The following is a 24,259-nucleotide window of genomic DNA, read 5'->3' as shown; positions in this document are numbered from 1 at the left end:
GATTCCTGCCTTGCCCGCCCCTGTTTCGAAGTGTCCTTGGGCAGGAGACTGAACCCCACCTTGCCTCTGGTGAAAGGTTGGTGCCAGTGTTCGGCAGCGGAGCCGCCACCAGTGTGTGAAAGGGTGAATGGGTCTGTGACTGTAAAGCGCTTTGGGCCTTTAAAGAAGGTAGAAAAGCGCTATTTAAGTATACATCATTTTTTTTACCATTCAAATAAAATATTTTCTATTGATGGTTATGGGAAGAGCTCGAATAATGACTTTGTCTACAACATGGCTGACTGTATGTCTGGCGGAACACACCTTTAGCAGCAACAAGGTAGGTCATCTACCTTGTTGTAGAAGTGAGCAGAGGGACCATAGTTTTCCATTTTTGGTGCTAACATGAAACAATATTTTTCATGAGAACCTTCCTGCATCATGGGCATGAAGCTGTGCGTGTGTCTGTGTGACCTACTGTACTCACACCTACCGGTCCCAAGCCCAAATAACAAAAGAGGAGGGGTGAGAGAGACTTTATAGTGACCAACCACAAATATGTCACAAAAAAAGGAGATAGAAATAATGAAAAATAAATATGTTTATAGGAAGAAACCAACAGGGGTCATACTCTGGTGGTCATCACTTTTGTCAGTAAATTTGAGAAGATTTGTATGAAAACTTTTCAAGATACATTCATTCTAAATGAAAAGTTTTTTTTTCTGATGGTGATGTTAGAGAACAGGGCAACCTTACTGACCTGTTTCATTATTAAGGGGTTATTTATGTATTTAACAAGTAAACAATGTGCCTGACAAAAAAAAGTCTGGTCACAGGTTCTATGTACAAATCATTCATTGATCACTCACTGAAGTTCAATTGGTTGGACATCTTCACGCTTAATCGCAGCAGTGCCGAACAATTTTGCATATAATTGATGGCTTTTTCTCACGCCTCATTTCTCCAATGTCTAGAACTATTTTAGGGATTGAGTCAATTGTGTGATTTAATTTTTCAAACATATCAAATATTTCGAATTTTCTTGCATAATAGTTGAAATTATATAATATGAAACTTCCTGAAAGAGGTGTGTACTTAAACATAACCTTTTAAAATGTCTGTTCAAATTAAGGCAAATTCATGCAATATTTTCATGTCATCTTAAGAGCCGTGCTTTGTATGTCCAGTTTAATTTTCCAAACACAGATTTTAGCTCATGTTTGAGTAAATTATTGCTCAGAAGCCAGCTCTTTTCAGAGGTCCTCTTTTGTCGTGGGTGAAGTCAAAAGGTCAAGAGGAACCGGAGGATCAGAAAAAGATGGCATCAGAAGCTGATGAAAGCACTGAGGTCAAAGGACAGAAATCTCAAAAGGTCAGGAGAGGCTTCCAAACAGATGTGACACCCAAATGGCACTTAAGTTAAAAATACCCAAGTCAAGCTTCTGACCTCTGACAAACACAGGTTTAGTGTCATATAAGAAAGCCCACAAACATCCCAGCATTTGTGATACTGTTTAGGGTGGACTGGAAAAACCCCTTTAGGTTAGACTGAATCCATGTCAGCCGAAACATCTCGCAATTCAGCAGTTAAGACGTGATAAACTGGGTTCACTTAATCTTATCTCACTCAGGTTTTTCTGGCATTTTTCAAGTGAGGCGATCAGACTGCACTGAAAACCAGGCCCCAAGAAATAAGTAAAAAATTACTGAAATGAAAAAAGTCTTTTAATAAGCAAAATCAAAATCTGCCAGTATGGTGAAAAAAAAAGGTCTTACCGAGAAAAGAATTTTATTACAATATGATTATATTGTAATAACATTTTTTAGTCACCAAGACAAGTTTTCTTAAGTTATTTTGCTATTGAAATCTGTCCTGAGAAGAAGTTTTTCTTGCAAGACAGACATTAAAACATTTTTTCTTGAAACAAGAATCTTTTTACTGTCTTTAGATTCTGTTTTGCAGTGTGAGATGTATCAAAAGAAAAACATCCAAAAAAAAGACAATAAAAATGCAGGAAAGTCACATGTTGGACCTTTAAGCAAGAAAAAACTTTAATTTGCAAGAAAAAACTATAGGACTATAGAAAAGCTGTGCAGTAAAATAAATAACCCCCAAAAAAGTTGTGAAATTAAATCATGTTAAGAACACAATAAAATTTTTTAGACGGAGAAATGGATATAGTCACACAAAAATGATCTATTTTTATTTAGTTTTGTACCATTAGGTTTATTTTTTATCTTAATAGATCATGGAAAGTGGAAAGTAAAAGCACAACGTAATTTTCATTTAAGGTTTATTCACCCTAAAGGGTGTGCCTTGTCTTTTCATGTTCTTTTTTTTAATTACTTCTTTTTGTATATGTAATATTTTATGTTGACTCTAGTTTTTATATTTCTTTATTGTTTACAGTTTATTTCTATTTAATTTGTTAAAAGTTTTGAAATTTTGGTCTCAATTATTTAAAAAAATATCCTTCAGTGTCTTTTCCATTCAGGTAGAGTCCTGGCTTAAATTGTACGTTGCAAATAAACAACATGTAGCGTTAAAGCGATAAGAATCTTCTGTTGCAGAAGAAGCAACATTGATTTATTATTTTGTTTTCCATTTATTTTTGGTGTTCGGATCTCTCTGGCCATTCCTATAAAAAGTCTCTGCCTGCGTCACCAACAGCAGTTACTGGAAAAGTTTAGTTATTTTCTCGCACAGATGTCACGGTGATACAGATCCGCTGACTGTCACTGAAGCTCACAAACTTTTACCACTCACACATTTGTAACAATTTTCTAAATAATAACCACTCTGCTCTCATAATTTGCAAAAGAAAATGACTTTTTCTCGTTTCAGGTCTACAACTGCTGAAAAACAGGGATGGTACTTTCAAAATGATTTAAGAGGCTTCTGAAATGACATTCGTGGTTGCTATGGTTTCACAACATGTCTGAGGTGGTGACATTTCGTTTTTTTCCACTATCCAAAAAAAGTTCATGTTAACATAAGGTGTTGTCGAAACTAAAAAGTACGATCAAACGCACAGTGGATTAACCAGAAGACAAAACTAACATCAGAATCCAAAGTATTATTATTGTTGTCTGATGGAGCATCTTGTTGTGGGGGTCATGTTCTGTGCCGTGTGCGATAAGTGATACCTGCCCTGTGGTGAAATAAGTGCCCCGTAAGGATGAATGAGTCACAGACGAAGACCGGTAGTGAGGCACCACGGCAGAGATCTGTCGGAGTCTACGTGGACGCTTCTCGATCTGTAACCTGAGCTGATTAGTGCTCTGTCACCAGGTTCATGAATCAGGATGAAGATCCGCTGGCCTTTGATGACTGATGTTGTCATGCAGCATCGTAAAATCTCAGCTAGTACTTCTTCATAATTGATAAGCAGCAGCAGTTATTACAAACTGCAGTATTCCGAGTCAGACATGAATCACTTATTCGCTGCACTTGTATTATATTAGGGATTGATTGAAGTCTCACCTGCTGTTTGTGTCTGTCAAAACCCAAATCTTGTTGTCCCATCCCTGCCTCCCTGCTTATGTAATCACTGTCTACTGATACTTTAACGGAGCTGGAAAGTGTGGTAAGGGTGATTAAAAAGTTGACTGGGCGCACAATCTGAGAATCAGGGGATTTTCCGCTCAATTACCCCCAGAGAGCCTCCTCGGATGAGCTTCCAGCTGTCCGGGAATGAGGCGCATTGGACTGAGTGTCAGATGTCGTCCACGCTGGTTGTAGAATGACAACACGAATCAGAAATAGCAACAGGGCGTCTATATAAACCACAGGCAGACCCAAGCAAAGACATCCCAGGCAGAGACAGAGGAAGCCTGAAGCATCACTAAGACAAGCCAACATCTTCAGGACATCGTAAGTCTGAGAGAGATCTTCCAAAGGAAAGAAGATGCCAATCTGCAGTGTGCTGGAGAAGAGTAACGGTGTGGTGGTGGGAGGTCAGCTGACCTGCAGCGTGCGGGAGGTGAACAATGCACAGAAGGAGAGCTACGCTGCTGACTGGGTCAGTGTTTACCTCAAGACTCAGCCCCAGGACAGGTGAGACATTTGAACTCCCTTCAACTCAAATTGGTTGTCCTATGAAGAAGATTTTTATGGAATTCTTGAATTCCACAGACAAACCATGAACATGAACGACAGTTCCCGCCGGGAGACTCTGTCCCGGCAGTGGCAGGCCCGCTGTCTGACCCAGTCCTGCCCCTCTGGCGTCGTCAGGGTGGGCACTGTGGAAAGAGGGGTGAAGGAGCACCAACTGCTGCCAAAGAGAAACACTTTGCCCCTGCCCATTTTTGTTCCCACAGAGCTGGGCATCAGATTGGGGCGTGGAGGCCCACACACAGAGGAGGACTTGGTGCCTATCCCAGTTCCAAACGGGCTCTGTCCTGGCAAGAGGACCGTGGACGAGATCACCAGGGACCTCCCACCTGTCAAACTAGCCACCATGGAGTTCGCCAAATCGCCTCAAGTCCTGGGTCGCTCCATGTCCCAGGAGGTCCAGAGAGGGTGAAAGAGTGAGGAAGAAGAGGGAAAGAGGGGGATGAGAAAAATGACAAGTTCAAGAATGGAAGAAAGTCAGGGATAATTTTGAGAAGAAACGTAAACCCGTCTGTAGTGTCGCACATTTTGATGTTGGAAGTTGATTGTCAGGACTTGAGGGTTTAACCACAAAAGGACAACTGAAAGTACAATTTTTTGTTAGATTAAAAGTTTACGTCTGTGAATCGTAATGGAAAATAATGAGTGAAAGAACCACGCAGGTCAAAAAAGTGATGGAAAGAGGGAGGAGAGTCAGAGGGGGTGTGATAAACCATGTTAGTCCCTCTCCAGGACTCCAGAGCTTCTGCCAGCTTCTGATCTTCGCCGAGGGAACAGAATGCACTGGCACAATCACACACACATTGCTGCTTTCAGATCGAGTGTTTTTTCCGTGTGTGCACTAAAGGACATCACCAGGCAGGGATTTGGGAAAAATGACAACCTGTTTTTTTATAGAGGCGTATCTCATCTGTCTTGTTAGTTTAGCGGCGGCTTTTATTTGTTTCTCACAAAGAAACCGATGATAAACTAGCTGCTTGTATTAGTGTGTAAATCATTTTCAAAGGTGCAATGATGCTGATTTTTTGTTAGGAAATTATTATTTTTCATAATAAAAGTTGAAAAACCACAAATTTTATTTGTTTTTCCTTACAGTGCAACCTAAACACAACGTTCAAAACTCAGGATCTTTATTAGGAACTGAGTTTAACAGTTACTAATAAAGTCCATTTCACAGACTCGGACCCTCAGAATCCAAAGATGTCTCACTGTACTGCATTATATTTTAACAGTCCAGCCTTCTATGAATGTTACAAATAATTCCAAAAAGGTCAAACTGAAAAAATGAGGCAAGCATGACAAAACCATGCAGGAAGAAAACCACAAGTCTAGTGGGAGATCAACCAGATCGGAGACCTCCACAAACAGTCAGACATGCTGTCACCTAACATCAACACTAAAAGAGAAGATGTTTAAGGTGGACTGAGAAGGGATTTTAGGAAAACTAATACTGATTATTAAACTAGAGGAATTCCTCTCTAAAATGTAAGTACAAGTTTATGGTTTGATGGTTTTAGTGTTTGCCAGCAGGGAAACCAGAATAAATCTGTAAATAGACAACCGTAGGTCACAATAAAAAATGAAAACATGCAGCAGATTAACCAACCACCGCAGAAAAACCCTAAATTAAACCAAAAAAATCCATGACGTTGACCAAAAAACAAAGATTTACAGTTCAGTTTAAAAAAAAAGTACACTTTAATGATTTACAACAGATAAAATCCAAATAAAATGCTTTGAAGTCCAAAATTCAAACAATCTCTTTAGGGTTTTTTAAACTATCACGACTTATTTATAGCTTCTTTTTGAAAATTAGTGTCAGTGTAGCACCATAGTTTGTTCATTGGGCAAATCCTGTTTAAAACCCCACTCTGATCATCTTTTGATCTATTTTAAAAGTGTTCCAAGTGTTCTTTTGGTTATGATTATGCAATTTTTAGCCTAAATCAAATAACCTGTGTCATTTACAGACATGGTTTCTGCAGAGCAGCAGGAGTTTATTAGAAGTTATTAGAAGTTTTAGGTGGGTTTTAGGCTCTGAGCATTCCCACCTCCCCTTCCCTTTCCCCTTCCCATTGCTGAGAACTCGGGGTAGGGAGTTTGTGGCCCGCCCAGCATATTTTCTACATCATTTTTTTCTTCTGAACAAAGTGACTGAATTCTGAACGACTTGAATTAATAAAAAAAAAAACAACAACTCAGAAATCCAATTTTAAGCTTAACTTTCTTAATATATGTCATCCATCATGGGAAAAATGCCACAAGAAGATGTAAAACAGATCATGAACCAACATCATCACTTGTCATCAATCATAGTTTCCTGGACAGAGCTCTCACTTTCAACTCTGCCAACAGCCTCAAATTCAGACTAATTATTCGATGCAACATATCCGTTATTGTGTATGCCATAAGTCACACTTTTCTAATTAAAATGAATCCCAGATCTCTCCTCTCCTCTTCTGACTCACTGTCCTCTCTGCTCCTGTGTTGCCCTCGCTTGTCTCCCTGATGACAGACAATGTTTTCTGGCAGATTTGATATTAATAGCTGGGTAAACACTCCCATTACCCTGAAGACAGCTATGTGGGCATGCTCCTGCTGTTTGAGCTCTTAATCCCAGTGTTTTATCAGAGATTTGGGTGTGCTGCCTTCACCCTCTATTTTTAAAATTACCCTCCCACACTGCTGGTGAAACACTGCGCCTCCCCACCCTGCATCGTCAGCGCAGTCCTCCTCACAAACTCCAAACGTACCCCTAAACCCCGGTTGCAGAGGAGCGCTGCAATTGAGACACTTCTTTTGTCACACACAAATGGAAACAGACATTCTTCCTTTTGCTGCAGCTGCGTCAGCAGCACTGTCTGCTGTGTTTGGCAGATGGAAACCTTGAGAATTGTGTTATTCTTGTACTTGATCTGAAAACACACTCACTTTTAAATGAAATCCAAGAAATGCATTTTGACATTTTTATTATTTTTTCCCCAAAGTTTTGTTTGCTAAAGTCGGTGAAAGGTTCATGAGAAGGTCAGCAGAGATCTCCTGAGACATCACACAGTTGTTAGGTTTCATGCAGGAACAGGGGTGGTCATCACATGTGACACCTAGCCTACAACACTTCAGACCGCAGAGTCACTGTGGTTAGCTGCCAGTGCATGAATTATTCTCACTTGAAATCCATTTCCAATCCCACTTCGAAATCTGCTGCTGCCCCCTTCTGGAGGATTTAGGTACTGTAAAATGAAATGTCAAATCTTTCAAAAGTGGTGTTCATGATTCTGTACTTTTCTGATTTCCTGGAGGAAACGTTATCAAATAAATCCTGATTTTATCAAAAAATTTAACGTATATATTTAGTCTTTTACTTTAAAGTTCTATTGCTGCTTTATGAATGGTTTGGCACCAAAATACATGATTGACTTCCTTGTCCACCAGTCAGACCTTTTCAGTAATCTGGATTTTGTCTTTTATCAGTTTCTAGATTGAAAATAAACATGGAGAAGATGCTTTCACCTTCTATGATCCATATTTCCGGCACAGACTTCCAGAAAGCCGTATATCAGCTGAAACACTCAGTTTCTTTAGATCCGTGTCAAAGACCGGCCTGTTCTCAGCTGAATTTGATTAGTTTTGATTCATAAATTTACGTCCACACTGTTACTTCAAAGATTCACTCTGAAGAAAATGTTTTTGCTGCTTTTAACATACTCTTGTGGCATTTTTCTGGTGATAAGTATGTCTTTATTCAAACTTTTGTGAATCAGGAGCAGGAGAATAAATTGCTGTTTTAAAAAAAGCTCTTGTGACGTAGAAAATACAGAAGTGTCAAATTCTCTTTGACTGCTCCTCTTTTGGCTGCATGGCAAGTTCTCGGCTCCCGCCTGTCCAAAAAGTTGTACAAAGCTTGACGCCACATGTGTCTGTGTATATTTCATTCACAACACATAAAAGACATGGATGATGTTTAGAGATTAGGTTCTTTTTATTTTGAAGAGCTCAACAAAAGCATCGGTAATCACGTCTTCATGTCTGGGTTCATGAGACCATTGAAAGATTCCTCCACTGCAAGAGCTGCGTCTGAAGGATGGCCACTTTGTCCGGTGGTATACCTATGGTTGCTCCGCACCAACAATCCCGTCCACAATTTAGAGGCAAATTTCTACAGAAATACTTCTGCTCTGCCGAAGCTATGTCCTATAATAATAATGGTATTTCAGTCAGACAACTCTTGCAGAAGAATATTTATTTCACAACATCTTTAGGTTGACATTCACAATTTGATTCACAACTTCGTTTTGGCATAAGGCTCCGTTCAATTCCTTGAGACACTTATTTTTTCCATACACTTTCGGGTAACAACCCCCGTAACGGAGCCCACAGGTGGCAGCCGGGGAGGAGGGAGGGGCAAAGAATGAGCGCTGAAGGTAAGAGAGAATGAACAATTGTACACCTGACTTAAATAGGACGCTAAGCAGGTGGGTTAATTAACTGACCCGCCCTAGGGGAGTAACCTGCAATTCTGCCGAGTGTCTGCCCGAAATGCGACGAGTCGCTATTTTTTATTCTGGCTAATCATAATTAAAAGACCACTGGGTTAACTTTTTTTTTTTAAACAGATCAAAAGATGATCAGAGTGAGTCTTTAAGCTTTTTTCAAATTCAAATTTTTTTGATTTTTTTTTTTTTGATTTTTTCATCCCCCTCTAATATTTCTTTTAATTGTTTCTTTTAAGGTTTCATGTAAAGCCCTTTGAGTTGTCTTTGTACTCAAAATGTCTGACACAAATAAACTTGCCTTGCCGTTCTCAACACTGAGATGCTCACAACTGTTTTTCCGTTTTTCAAAATTATCTTATTTTTCTGAATAAAATCTAGCAAGCAAGCAAAATTCCCAATACAGCTCGTGAAAAAGCAGATATTAACAATTTGTAGGATCTATATTTATTCTATTTGGCAATAAAGATCACAGAACCTTTCACTGTCTGCAGCAGCAGTCATATAAAAGCTGTTCTGCAGCTCCGGTCTCCAGACTTTTTGCAGCGGGGAGAGGGTTGATTTGTAGAAACCTTCTTGGTATTTGTTGCAGGCTGAGGATTAAGTACAGCAGAGAAGGATGGGTTAAAGGGCAGACTGGTTAATAGTGATACTGAACCGCTGGGTCTTATTTTTTCCAGATTTCTGGGAAGTTGAAGGAAGAAAGCAGCAGCCTTCTCTCAGTGAAGTGAAAAATTTAAGATCGAAGCTTTCACATTTTGTCACAGTAAAAAAAATACTTACTTTGTACTGAAAATGTTCTTTTTGCTGTTTTCCAGTGTTGGTTTTAAGTTACAGCATTTTTCTTCTGTACATCTGCTTTTAGGTGAGATCATGTGGCGTTATGGCATTGTTTTAAGAATTCTGTTAAGGAACTACAAGGTAGCTTTTAAAATGAAGTCACACTGCGTAATAAGACACAGGAAAAAGCATGTAAGAAGCAATTTACGCTGTTAAATAAGCATTCTAACAAGTAAGCAGTTGGACTTTTTTTTTTTTTTTTTTTTCTTTGACATGATGCTTCACAGCCCATCTGTTGCTACATTCCTACTTTGTTTATATTACGTGACCAATGGCTACGGTGGCCGTTTTAGTTCAATTTGGTTCAGACGGATTGTCCTCACACTGAGGAATCTCAGAGCGAACCGAAGCTTAGTCCAATTGGAAACGGACAGAGACCACCTCGAAAGATGGGTCAGAGAGCGGTTCCTGGTCCCGGACCAGGGTCCACTTGGGTGTATTTTTTCCAGATTATCGTGGGAAACAAACTCTGGTTCACTTTAAGAAAAACCCAATTTTGCCCAGTCTGAATCTAGCCTAAGAATTCATTTTGATGCTGTCAGAAGACGTGAAGCCATAAAACTATAAGTGATTTGCTTTAATAAGCGCCAGCTCATTTGATGTGCACCTTGACTGTGCGACTACATTCTATACATAGCATCAGGCTTGAGTGTGCAGGAAAAGATGACAACCCAAACACCTGTGCTCGCTCTGACAGATAAAACAACACAAACTTTACAGCAAACGTTAAACTCGACAATGAAAGATGACAAAAACGTCATGTCCAAGTAAACACACTTAGCAATGCGAGTTGAGGAGAGAAGATGTAACGTTGTCAACTAACAGACACCTATACAGTTTATCTTCTCCATTTGAGGGATGTCTGATTGTCTCATCAGCTTGCTCTCTTGTCCTGGTCCCTGTTGGATGAGAGGTGATTATTAACCCAGCCTATGTCAGACCCAGCTGGACAGTGAGAAGCATTCAGATCAATTTTTCTTGCCTCTCCGTCACTCAGTGTTTGTTCGGCAACGACCCGCCTCGCTGAATTATTCAACTCCTTCCCAGCAGTATGAAGAAGCTCTCTGAGCAAGATGTAGGTCAGCCACTTTCTATATGCTTTTAGAAATGCTCTTCAGACATGCAGCCGGCCACAACTGATGTTTCATGTTTTAAAAAAATTCCACGGATAAACTCCTACACAGAAGTGGAAAAAAAAGGATTCTGAGGTCATTCGTGCTCCACAAACTCACACATTTGTCTCCATGGTAGCTACAGTAATGTTAATTTAATAAAACAGACAATCAGAGCATTTGAAGTCAGAACAAAGAAGCAGCTGCAGTCTCCATCAATTGGGAATCACGATTTCTTTCTCCAAAAGAAACGTGGCATTTCTTCAGGCCACCGTTTAGGTGCAGAGAAATGACAACTAAAAGAATTAGGTGCTCTAATCAGATCTATCAGACGGAACCAACGTGGCTGTGAAGATTTTCTGTCCACCTTTTTCAGATCAGATGTGAGATGAATAAATCAAATGTAGCACTAGATTTGCTCAAACTTTTAAAGAGAGCTCTCAATGAAACTCACAAAAACTGGGCCAAGCAGAGCCTTTGACAGTTTCCCCACACTTGCATGGCAAAAACCGCTGCAGCTTTGAGAAAGTCTGGCCAAACTCTACAGAGGCTCTTCAACATATTAAACACTAACTCATACACACATTTTACACAACTGTTCAAGCCACGAGTCAACCATAAATAATATATCTGAACCCTTGCAAACATGCTGGCAGTGTGGCAGACAGGCAGGAGCAGCTGTGAGTGGGAAATCTTGAGAATTAGTTTGTGTGTGGTGACAGTTCGCCATACCTCCCTTGACGTGGCCGCCGGGCCTAATGGAAGAAGTGGAGCTGGGAGACATGACGATTGCTGGGAGCAGCCGCAGGACATTTGGTTACCTGCAGAGGAGAGCTCACACAGTAATGAGGCTTCCTGCCTGCAGGCACAGGGGCTGGGAGGGGAAGAAGCATGGCATCCGCTGACATTAAAGGAAAAACATCTCTGTGAGGAATGCAGTGAACATCACCCCAAATGTAAACAATAAGAAAAATGTCACTTTTTGTTGTGGGAATAATTAATTTAGATCCACTCCAATGAAAATCATGTTTTTGTTATTTTGAACATGTTCCTCTGAAATTAAAGACCTTACATTAGGAAAATTAAGCTTAAAATTGCATAAATGAATATTCCTTTACTTAAATTTTTTATAAATCGGGGACGGACGGAAAAATAATGGAGATAGAAAAAGACGTCAAAAATACGCTGCAAGTTTCCTGCTTCAGCTAGATCTTCAATTTCCTCGTTGGAGCCGGCTTCTGGCTCAAAGCTGTGCAGCTGGATAGCTCCAAAGTTGCTCGCCACTTGTGTTTCACCGGTGGGGGGGTGAGAGGCTGTAAGCTAGCAGGAGAGTGCTTAAACAGAGAGCTCTCAGCAACAGGGAGGGAAAAGGGGGTAAGCTTATTTAGCACCAACATTTAGAGGGGAATTTCAAATGAACGCCTGCCTCTCTGCAGAAACTCTGTCCTGGAAAACAACACAGATTTTTCATCAACTTAACTAAAAGACCACTGGGAACACTGTCTAAAATAGATTAAAAGATGATCGTCAGAGTTTTTAGGGCTACATCCTAATTTTGCAGCAATTAGGGTTTTCAATGTTTGCAGGAAAGTCTCAGTTTTTATAGTACAAACTGTGTGAAATCCATGTGGATACAGCAACTGATAGTGTTGAAAAATGTCTTCTGTCCACGCCATATGTGCGAGCTTCAGCTGATATTACTCGCAATGTGTGCAATGTAACCTGTTTGCAGAAATATGGAGACACACATTAGAAGCGTGCCAAGGTACCAGAAATACAACCTTCACACACTCACACTGCCTCCCTCTGAGATAGCGAGTGACCTACAGCACGCAGCACAGAAGCTTGTGGTATTAAACTCGCTTTGAAAGCCAAAAACAGAGAAGCGGATGGTTATAGCACTGAAAAGTTTGCTTTGACTATAAAAAGCATCCACCAAAGTGGATGTCGGTTTGGCACAATGTACATTGCAGCAGATTAAATTGGTTTTTCTTCAGACACTGATAATTAGAAAATGACGCACATTACATTTAAACTGCAGTTGTCGCTTCTGAAAGTGTAATTAGAGTTCTTGTGTCAGCAAGTTAAAAACAAATGAATCTAACTTTCAAAATAATACTGTTGCTCTTAAATGAGTCATGCGTGTAAAAAAACAAAAAATAACACATATGCAGTTAAAAAATATGTAAATGTCTGTTGTGGTTTAGTTTTCATACTCTTTTCCCCCCATACGTATTATTTTTAGCTTTTGATGTGCTTTTCTTTATGTTTTCTTGTTTTACTTGTTCTTGCATTCATGTTCCAGTAATGAGCATATTTCACTTCTCTGTTTCTCCCTTTTTTTGACAAAGAAACTGCAGCCAAATAAAAAAAAAGAAGTTTTTCCAAGACTTTTTGAAATTGCCAAAAATACGATTTTGATTAAAGTAATAATTCTCTCAAAGAAAATGTCAAACCATTCAGGACTAAATGAACTTAAAACTTTGTGTTTCTGCTGGCAAACATAAGTTGCAAAAGTAATTCAGTTTTCAGTTCGAAAAACAGACAGGTTGGGTCAGCATTCATTCTGTCAGGTCATAGTGGACACAACATGGATGAATTATGCATGTCAGGTGTGTCCTTAGCCCCACGTGTTGTTGTGATGAAATTGGAGAACTCTTAAGTGTAATATGTACATGTGTGGTTGTTTGTTTCCCGTGATGGACCCACCTCCTGTTCAGGTGATACCCTGCCTGTCATGCCTCGCTAGAAATATGAGGTCAGTATGTTAATGACTGAGTAAAAGAGCAAACCCTGGCAACAGAAATACAGGGCAAATATGTGTGGTGATGGGTGGCATATGCCACTAGTTTTGCTGGTAAACACAGCTGACATTCTTCCAAAAATCTGCTTTTGAAATAAATATGAACATGCATGCCTCACTCTGTTTTTAGACAAACAGATGCAGCTGAACAAGAATCAACAATACAGCTAAGTAGACCTCTGTACAAAAAACAAACAAAAAACAAAAAAAAAATTTAGTTAATCTTTTTCAAAAGATGCAACAGAGGATTATTAAAGCCATGGACGGATTTTCCTTATAACCAATTCATTTAATTGCAAGGGTTTTGAAAAAACTGAATTTCCTGTTAGTTGATGAAGAAATAATTTATCTTTCTTTCTTTTTTTACCATCAAATCACTAAATAAAGACAGATTTTTGTAAAAAAAAAAAAAAAAAGGTTTTGGCTTCACACTTTTAAAAATTGATTCTTTTCACATTAAAAAAAAGTCAAAACACAAACTGATTCAGGAGTTTGTCAGTGATAACCAGTCCTAACTGGTCCTACTGTTTGATAACTAGTCCTACTGTGAGGCTGTGAGGGAACTTATACTTAACAAGCAGTAGGACTAGTTATCACTGGTCCTACTGTTTGGTGAGTATAAGTCCCCTAACAATATCCATCCATCAATCTATCTTCAGAATCTCTTTCAGTCACAGGGTTGCTGAGGCCAACCCAGCTACTGTTGGGAAAAGGCGGAATACGCCCTGAAGTGTTGGAGAAAACACACGAACATACAGATACAACATGCAAACCCTACATAGAAAGGACCCTGCTGAGATTTGAACCAGATCTTCTCACTGTTAGATGAGAGTGCTGACCACTACACTACCATGCATCAGAAATCAAGGAGAAGGATCTACATGAACACATGCAGAGGCAGACGAACATGCAAGTAGCAGAGCTAACCAAGGCGAGCCACAAGAAACAAAAGCTGGATATGACCATTGAGACTACAGGCAGCAAATCACAGCTTACAGGTGGACCTCAAGCTTCCCTTCAAAAGGAAAGGAGACCTGCAGGCTGAGAGAGTAAAGTGGAGCGGGAGGACAATGAGAATCAACAATGGGACGGAAATGAAACTCGGAAATGGAGAACCGCATGGATGAAATTAAATCTTCTGCAGCCCCTCACAATGCAATAACAAAAAGAAAGAATCTATGGGAATCGTGCACCATTTTTTACGTTTTTCCTTTTTGTATCAAGAAAATCATTGGTATGTTTTCCTCTTTGTGGGTTATCTTGCCGGGCTGTTAACATAAATTAATACTGCTAAGAATTACTGGTGGGCTAAATATAAACCAAACATTTTATACTGATCTTCACAGAGTTTTTCTGACACTCGTATTGGGTGTAAAGTCACTCTGAGATCCAAATTCAGCTTCACAGCCAAGCAGAGAGCTCCTCATTTGGAAAAGGGTGTAAGAACCATGGGCAGAATTAAAAGGGTGTAAACTTTCATTATGGAAAGCAGTACTTTAATGTCAGACAATGTTTTCACAATCTTTTCTTTCTGTTCTCTCACTTTGGACTCCTTTCTTTCTAGCACAACTCCAGTTCTGAATGTGCAAAGAACTAAAAACATGTGGCTTTTGACATTCTCGCCTCTCAGAGACAAGGCACTGGTTCAAATTCTTTCCATGTAGAGTATGCATTTTCACCCCATGAAGCTTTGGTGCAATTTCAATAAGGAAGATCTAGCTCACTTACAGGTACACTGGGTAGTACATCACTCTGCACACCGTTATCAATTAGGCCTTCACTTTGAACCAATAGCTAAATAACCCGCCTTTCCTTTCAGCCAACCATAATCATCATCTACCATCACCATCTAGGCTCTGGCATTTATTTGATTTAATTTTCAATTCAATTGTTTAAATTCGATTTCTTTATTTCAAACACAAATCAAAATAAACACAAGAGTTTAAAATAGACAGACGAAACAAGACAGTGTGCTGGAAAAGGTGTGGGTTAAAGGTAAATCTTGTATGATCCCACCCCTTTTTTCAACAACAACTGTTGTGCGTATTTCTATTTACAGTTGTTTTTTTTCCAAAGATTTACATTACATTAATCTACGGCTTGAGTTCATGACTAATGCGTAAGACATTGACAGCCCAGAGCCTAAACGCTAAAGATACTGGACTTATTTTATGCACATTTTTCAGTAACACAAATAAATCTTCACTCGTACTCGTATAATAACGTCGTTCCAGTTTGAAGGGGTTTCTTCAGGCGCTCCTCCCGGCAGTCCAAAAATGTCTGTTAAGGTCGTGTCACACAGAGGAAAATTGGCCACTGATGTATCACGGATGAACAACGTAAAAACCACAGAACAAGTACAAATATCTATATATATATACCATGTAAAGAACGTAAATCAATGTAAAACATGAACCATGCGTGATTATTGCGCTGTCTATGCAATACATTTGTGATTTGTGCATCAACTACGTGGTCTTAACGTGATACGTGCTCCGTCTACTCGATATAAAAACTACGCATCGGTGGTCCATGCGTGAAAATTCCGTCAGACATTTCCACATAAATGGAAAGGTTGCGGAAAGCCGCACATTTATGTTTGCATCTAGCAAAAATTACGCAGTTGCATAAGATTTGCGTACAAACTATGTAAAATACAGGTGAACTGCATTTTTCTCAACCGAAAAAAAAAATTCGGCTCAGAAAAACAGCTCAAATTATTGTAAAGGCCTGTTGGCCGAAACCGTCAACGACCATCTGATGAATGACAAACGCAAGAAGCACTTGTGAATTACGTAGATCACACATCTATCACGAAATTTTAGAAAAATGCGAAATGAGAATTTGTTCTCATCTGACCTACCTGGTGAAATAAAATAAAGCAATTGCATTTTCTTACACGTCACAGAATGTGTGGTTTGACATGACAGACGCACCATCACACAAAGCAAGATACAAACCTATAAGTTGTTTGCTGTGACAAACACTAACTTATAATTTTCCAGTGAGTCTGTCCGATAAGCACGGATAATAAAAATACCACTGGTAGCAACACGATCCTGCAGTTAGTGTGCCATGAACACAACTCAGCCAACAATGCCTAATAAACGGTTGCAGCATGAGGACTTTGTGTAAGACAACACTAATTAGCGCGTGGTTTATACCTCTCTGCCTTCCAGCCCTGCCTGCCTGTCCCCCCCTTAGCTCTAACCCCCTCCCTGTCAGCAGAAGAAGGCTCAACACCCCCACTGCATCTCCAGCTCTGTAATTAAAACGGTGTAATCTAGGTGGATCGCCTCTATTTTTAACAGGCCCCCCTCCCCTGTCATCATGCGGGTAGAGTGACACAATGGGAAGCATCAAGGAGGAGGACACAGGCGCAGCCTCAGCAGCAGGTGATGACCAACTTTGTAAAAGAAAATGATCAACTACAATAACTGGCTGAAAAGCCTGCAGATTGTTTTCTTTAAAGATTGTTTTATGGCGACGGTTCACAAAAGAAAGTTCAGCTTCTTGAAATGAAACTTTTATTTTCCCTCGGATCTAGCTAATTCCTTCAATTCTGAGACTCACAAGTCTATTACAGGGTGACGGAAGATTTAGCTATTTGCTCTTCTCAGTCTGAGATAATGATGTAGCAGACACACTGAAAGTGTTGGTTATGGAGTTTGCTCATTGCATTAGGGATCATTTATTCACAGGAGAAGTGGTGAATGAATGCCAAGCATGGAGGCACCCTGCAGTCCCCTCTGCATCAAAGCTAACAGCATCAAGCCCATTAATGGCACTGCTAAACACATTACAAACCAACAACTGTTGCTTTGAAAGTGTACTTTTAAGTCATCCTTTATTTTTTTTATGTAACTTGCTGCTGCTGTTGTTGCCAGTACGGGTTATCGTCAGACAGATGGAGAAACTGCAGTTAAAAGCTTTTGCCATTAGTCCGTAATTCCGAATTAGTTGCACCCGTCGCCGAACGCCCTGCTTCTGCCCCTCACCCCCTGCGGCATCAGCTCAAGAACATGGCCATTACCCATCCCCGTTCCTATGGCAACACCACCCTGCAACCCTTATAAGGGAATGGCAGGGGAGGCACGTGGATGTGTGTGCGTGTGCGTGGCACGCTGAGGTTTATTTAGATAATGTCAACAAGGAATGCAATCTTTTTTTAAAGGTTTAATATCTTAATTTCTCAGCCGTTGCCTGTCATTGATAATTGTGCCAGTTTTACAGCCCCCGGAAAGAGAGCAAGAGCAAAAAAAAAATTTTTCTGAAGGTATTTTAAGTTTTCAAACTTACATTTTTCTCCTCCGCTGCTCCTGATTGATCTCTGCAGCTTAAATCTTTGATTAGGATTTCTGGACAGTGTGAAAGTCAGCTATTTAATGTCACCTGAGGCCCTTTGGGAGGCAGAATCTGAAGTAACGTGCTGCAACAGTGAATGAAGAAAAAGATGAAAAGAGGTGAAATGACAGAACTGAGAGAACAGAGGTGAAAGGGACTGACGGACAGAGCACTGCTGGTGAATGTTACCCTCTTTTTAGAGGTGCAGCCTGGCATTTAGGGGTTTGGGGAAAAGAGCAGCGATGTGAGATAAGGGGTTCGAATATATCTTTTTTTGATTTTTCTCTTTCTTTGTCACGCTGACTGAAAGACTGCCACCGCTTCCTCCAACTGTAATGAGCCTGCCACAAGCCAATTAACATGCTTATACGTTGGTTTATCAATATGCAATGGACCGGCCACCCACATACACCAATTAGCTCGCATTTTGCCACATAAATGTAAAGGGCTGGGGAGGTGTGCGGCGGCTAATGGGAAAGGTTTGAAATATAGCTGCACTCTCTGATAGTCAGAGGAAATCAATGGGATGAAACACCCACTCCCCCCATGAGAGGACCCAGCCATTAGAGAGAAGTATTTTAACACCAATAGCCTCGGACAGAAGAAGCTCCTCTTCTGTTTGATGTTTACTTTTAGTTTATCATTTTGCTTGATTAGTCCCGTGATGATTTTCTCTATCTAACACTGCCAAGTTGGTCTCCTTTTTTATCCTCTCGTTGTTTTTTTCTTTTTCCTTTTTAACGCCCCTCTCTGAATGCACAATTAATCACACTCAACCTGTTCCAAGCTCCCCCAATCCTATTGTTTAGATCCAACCCCCCCTCCTCCCTGTCTGTTTGCTCTGACTCGGTCTGTATTTGTTCCCAGATGCTGGTCTGATCTGGATCAGAGCAATTTGTGAGTCAGCATCCCTCATGAGAATTGGATTTCCTCGCAGTGCTGAAAGCCTGCACAGCCTGAGAGTTGTAACCGTATTAAGCTTCATTTAGAAGTTTCCTCCAGGTTGGAGGCTCATTAGAAGATTTAATATGGACATACTGGTTTATGATCTCCTCAGTGAGGGATTGGGCAGAGGAGAGAGCATTCTCTTCCGGATGTATTTGTTCGTCTTCTGTTTCTCTGAGTTCATGAGGGCTGCACGATGAGATTGTGCGGCCACCTGCGCTGCTAAAGATCAAACCGTCTTTCTTCTCTTTCTTTACTCCTTCAAAAAGAATTTTAGTTGTCAAAGCTGTGAATACTGGGAAATAAATTGCCTGAATTAAAACGTCTCTCTTTAGAAGTTTTAACCCAAGGATTTAGAAATGAGAGGCTTTCATATTAATCTTCACTTAGACGCAGTCACCTTCTTGTTGTTTTTGATAAAAGCACAGTTCCACTCATTATTGTAGGACAGCGTGAGTTTAATGCAGTTGTGCATTGCCAGGGAAAGAGACTTTTTTTTTGTCGTTGTTTTCAGGGAGTTTAAAGCCACCAAGCAAGGAAGCTGGCAGAGCGAAACCACCCTGACATGCTGACAGGCGAAGTTCAGGACAAGCTGGGCGAGAAAAACAGCACAGTGACACCTCATCTCACCCCGAATCTGAAAGTGCTTGGGAGGGTGGAGGTGCTGGAGGGGCCGCCGCTGCTGACAGTGCTGTACTGCAGGAGAATCAATGGCAGTCGCTGTGAAGCATGCACACAGTCAGAGAAGAGTGGATCTGCGCGGCGTTTGTGTTTAAGAAAGCGCGACTAACACGTTTTTAACAACATGAAGCGGTGATAAAAATGTTCTTGCATATCTATCAGCACATAGTTGACTTCTTTTGTATTTTCTTAGTTCAGAGGCATACTGTTGAATTGATTTCAGCAGAATTGGGACTGAAGTGTGTGAAGATGCATATATATGTTGTCTGCTCGACTGAGTTAACGGCTTTGTTTCAATTTTTGACTAATTCCTTGTTTCGAAAGAGGTGAACATCATGTGCCATCTGCTGAAATAGGCTTCCGCTTGTGTGTATGAGACAACGCTGAGAGCAAAAGAAAGGTGTGAACTACTTCTTTCTTTTTATATATTTATTTAATGTGCTGTTTGTGTTTCCTCTTTTAAATGCAGCATGTCTTATTGGAAAGAGAATGAATGGGCCACAGAAAGGCCATTTATTCTCTCTGGGATCGGCCTTCCTGCTCACAAAATGTTCTCTTTACAAAATTAAAAGAACAACACAAGACTCTTAAATTGACATGTTCTGTTATTATCTCAAACTTTATCAGGGCACTGTCTATATTTTGCCGTTGAATGCCACTGCTGCTCAGCTTTATTTCGCTTCTGAATTGATGGACAGAAAAACCTCCTCATTTTCTGAGGTCCCAGCTGTAAAAAGGTCAGCGGTGACGCTCAGTGACAAGCAAACGCACAGTTGTGGAGCAGAGCCATGAAGTGCCTTCAGATATGCACCGGTGGACACATGTTGATAGTGTTAGCGCACACTGCTTCTGCTGGAACTCTGATTTATTAACATTGCCGCCGTGCGTCCGTTGTCAATAATCCCATCTCAATCTTTGCTGGTTCACAGATGTAATGATTTCTGCAGATCATTCGGATGATTTAGAATGTCACTAAAATGAAACAAATAATTAACAGACTGTTAAACACATGGACGGTCACACTAACGAGGGTTAGCATATGCCCAGTGGGCGAGTTGCCGCGCTCGCAGTGACTTGTGGGCTGAATTTGGGAGCAACAACACTGTTTCTGCAGCCAAGAAAAGTAAGACATGTAAGAAATGAAGTATAAATGTAATTGCTTGCATTAGCTGAGGAAATTGGCTTTTCTTATTGGCTGTTTTCTGTCCTTGTGTCACTTAGAAGTTTCTTTTTTCTCTGAAAATGTGTCGAATTTTGACACAAAATCATGACATCCCCCTTTTCTAGTCTTAAACCCCTGCTCACAAAGCTTGAGAAAATGATTAGAGATGATCTCATAAAATCTTTGATGGATTTACCAGCTTAAAGAACTAAACGTCATTGTCAAGGGTTTAAAAGGGAAGCTGCTTTGGAAAAAAAAAAAAACCAAAAATCTTTGCTGCTTTATGCTCAAGCATAAAGTGTCACATTTAGGAATACTGTATACAGTTAAATTTCCTCATTTTAATCAGTGTGAGGTTTTATCTTTATGGAAATCGATCAAACATTTGACAAAAATCTCAAAGACAAAAAGTATACAGCAAAATTCTGAAGCCTCTCATGAATCCCAGAGCTTTAGAGGGTAAAAACACTCTTGTCTGAATTGTTGGAATTTCTTATCTAACAGTTTGGTCTGATCACGTTCCTCTAAATTTGACTGGATTCTGGGTCTTGATGCTGGTAATAATCCAGACAACCAGGTGAGATTAGATGATGATTTTCAATCATATTTTCTCAAAAATGTTCTTGTTTTGGTTCTGCTAGGAAAGATGTTCTTAGTCACTGAATTTTTATTGCTTAATTAATGAGTTTATTTATTTATGTTCTTCTCTGAAGAACTTTTGTTCGACTTTGCCGGTCTGTTGCACAGCAGAGTCCCATGTGTGCCCAGTGAATGGGCCCATGTGTGAATGCATGGATGTGTTTGTAAGGATTCATCTACCCGAGCTCTCCTGACAATTGCTGAAATAATAATGAGAACATTGGTTTGCATCTGAGTGGGGTTTACGAGAGAGGAGGAGCAGAGGGACGGGGGATATGGAAGGGAAAATGGGAAACAAAAACCTCCCAGCTGAATTTAGCCATGTTTAATACCTACAAACCGTTTCACCCTTTAGCATTTTTTATATTTCGATTTTTGAAAAAATTAGTAGGCATGTTCAAACTGCAGATGGATATGAAAACATAATCGGGAAAAGTACCTGCTCACTTTTGGTTGGTCACTCAAAAAAATTGGTAAAAAAATAAAGAAGCAAATTAAGCAATAAAAATAATTTTGTATTTTTCTCAATGTTTTATCTTTTCTTCAATTTTATTTTGGAAACAATATTTACTTAAAACTCCCCAAAATTAGTTTTTGAAACTTTTGTGATATGTATGAGAAGGATTCTGTGGATTACAGGAGTGCATCTCTTCACAGTGCATTAATGTATGCATTTTAATGCCTTAATCTAGTCAATAAGTAATGATCAAACCTGATGGCAAAGAGGGGTTGAGTGGTGAGAGCAAAAAAAAAGGCTACTTTAAATTTGGTAGCTTTAATTAGGGATGACTCCGGTCAAAGTTAAAAGATTTATAACCCAAGCTGTCCTGGAAGATTTCTTTTTTTTTTTTTTTTTTCACAGCGCAAAATGACTAATTATTACCAAAGAAGACAGGGCTATTGATGTCAGTTTCAGTATTTTAATTGCATGCTACGTTTTCAAGAATTTGGTACAAAAAGTTCATGCAGCATTAGTGACTTTCAAAAGTGCAAAACGGGTCAAAAATCACTTTGTCGATCCGCGAGCATGCCATAAATGTTTACAACCACTCCATAAAGCTATGAGGCGGTTTCTTCAAAAAGGCCGATCGAAAACATCGGCATTAAGAGTAAATTTACCAAACGAGACCAAGAAAAATACTTTTTTTTGTAAAGAGAAAATCCACACATCCATCACTTTCACAGACTGCACTGGCAGGCGTGGAACTACTAGAACTCACAAACATGCTCGAGGGCATATTTCCAAACAAAGTCACTTGAATTTTACGAAAATAAGGAAAGAAACATGACATGATGGTTGTAAACGTTGTTGTCACTTTGTTCAAGTTGGCAATATCAAATTCATCCAAAAAAAGTATTCAACGAAACGGCCCACGTGTAAACAACTGCCCAGATTTTACGCACAAGCTTTACGCACGAACATTGGTCGTTGGACTACTTGCCTGTAGTCATTTCTTGGAAGGAAGCGTGAAGTTTTGCATATCTTTGGTGTCTGGGACACAAAGAGAGCGTCTTTGATCACATTTAGCAGACACGGGCTTTGGTCAGCGGCTGGATCCCCCCGCAGTTTCTCCACCGGGTCTGATGTCATCGCCCTAGCTGAGCCCAACCATGACAGTCTCCACGTCTTTTGAAGGTCTCCGCTCTTTCACCAAGAAGTTAATCATGCTCTCTGATTTGATCATCAGGTTGCAACCCAGGAAAAATATGCCGAACATGACGGTGAGCGACAGGACGCACAGAACAGCGATCTGCACCACACGCATGACGAAGAGTTTACGCTCTTCCTGCAGAAGCACCAGCGACCCTCCGCCATCTCCAGTAACCACGTCGTCCGTGCTGTTACTTGAGTATGTCGCCAGAGCATCGGTGAGGGTCTGACTCCCGTTAAAGAGCGCTTCCTGAGTCATGTTAAAGAGAGACACATTCATGTTTCCACGCAGGTTTTCAGCAGCAAGACGCGCGACTTCGGCTGATAGGCACACAGTCTAACAACAAAATCTGGACTCCGAGAAAAAAGTTGCTTCATGTGAATAGTAGGCAAAAAAGAAAGAAAGAAAGAAAGAAACTAAAGAAGAAAAAACGCTTTCCTGTTGCAGGAGGTTCTTTAGTGCGTAATGAGCGCGTCAAACTTCACCAGCCAATTCGCGTCAGCTGCAAACAAAAATAAGTTTCTTCAGGTATAGTCCGGGATGTTAGGATGCTGGGGGACTCTTCTTCCTGACAGCAAGTGTGATACTCTTTCCCTGTGGTGTAATAAAGGACACTCCCTGCTCGCCTGTCAGCGCTCCCTCTGTGCTGCCTTTTAAAGCGACGAGTTCCCCCTTAAATGCGCCACCATCCACCAGTGAATGAGCTGATCAGGTGGCTGCAGGTAAAGCAAAGAGACTTTTAGTTTTCCTATTGATATAATAACCAAAAGTTACTTTTCGTCCCTTCAATTGAATTGTCAGAGTATTGATTCTGATAAGATGCGTTAAGCCAAAAGGATTCATGGAAGTGTCCAAAAGCAAAAGAAAGAAAAATTACTCTCAGCTTTGATTGAAACTTGGAGAAGCTTTACTCTGAAAAAATGTGTTTTGGGCGTTTTGACACATTATTGAGGCATTTCAAATATATAAAGAAAATTTTGCTCAAAATGACATTTCTGAGTATTTCTATTTTCAAGTCGTTGTGAATCAGGAGCAGATAGAAAGATGCTGTTTGAAAAAACAGAGCTTATCTGTGACGTTAAATGCGCTAGGGGGGCCACAACCCTGCGCCAAGCTCTCTACTTTGGGTGACATGAGAAGAGGCGTGGTTGCTCCATGCCAACGGCCCGCCCACAACTCAGAGGCAACTTTCTAATAAACTACTGCCGCTCTGCAGAAACTATGTCCAAGAAAACAACAGGGTTTTATTGTGGCTAAAATTGACAAAATCTTAAGTAAAAACAACAAAAAACACTGTGAACGCTTTTGGAATAGCTTAAAAGATGATCAGAGTGGGACTTTAAAGTTCATTTTGACTGAGATGAGCATCACTCTGATTTGGTGATGTCAACAAATAGCAGTTTAAACATATAAAGATGAAACCCATCATTTAGGACAGTATGACTGATTCAGAAATAGTGCCTTCTCCTAGACTGAGGAAATCTTTGAGCAATATTCT

The 24,259-nt window shown here is 40.2% G+C and overlaps 2 protein-coding genes across 2 annotated transcripts; one reads left to right on the top strand and one right to left on the bottom strand.

Annotated features, from left to right (window-relative positions):
• Window positions 1-3,776: 3,776 nt before the first annotated feature.
• On the top strand, window positions 3,777-5,166 carry LOC101159505 (telethonin). Its single transcript, XM_004071277.3, has 2 exons — window positions 3,777-4,036; window positions 4,115-5,166. The coding sequence occupies exons 1-2, from the start codon at window positions 3,888-3,890 to the stop codon at window positions 4,503-4,505; spliced, it is 540 nt and encodes a 179-aa protein (XP_004071325.1). The 5' UTR covers window positions 3,777-3,887; the 3' UTR covers window positions 4,506-5,166.
• A 16,847-nt stretch (window positions 5,167-22,013) lies between these two features.
• LOC101159264 (reprimo-like protein) lies at window positions 22,014-23,410 on the bottom strand. Its single transcript, XM_011477926.2, has one exon. It carries the CDS (start codon window positions 23,038-23,040, stop codon window positions 22,705-22,707), a length of 336 nt encoding a protein of 111 aa, XP_011476228.1. The 5' UTR covers window positions 23,041-23,410; the 3' UTR covers window positions 22,014-22,704.
• Window positions 23,411-24,259: the final 849 nt, after the last annotated feature.

Source organism: Oryzias latipes, chromosome 8, assembly GCF_002234675.1.
Source record: "Oryzias latipes chromosome 8, ASM223467v1".
In the NCBI taxonomy this organism is placed as follows: domain Eukaryota; kingdom Metazoa; phylum Chordata; class Actinopteri; order Beloniformes; family Adrianichthyidae; genus Oryzias; species Oryzias latipes.
Note: the sequence above shows the minus strand (reverse complement) of the source record. Positions and strands in the feature narration are given on the sequence as shown.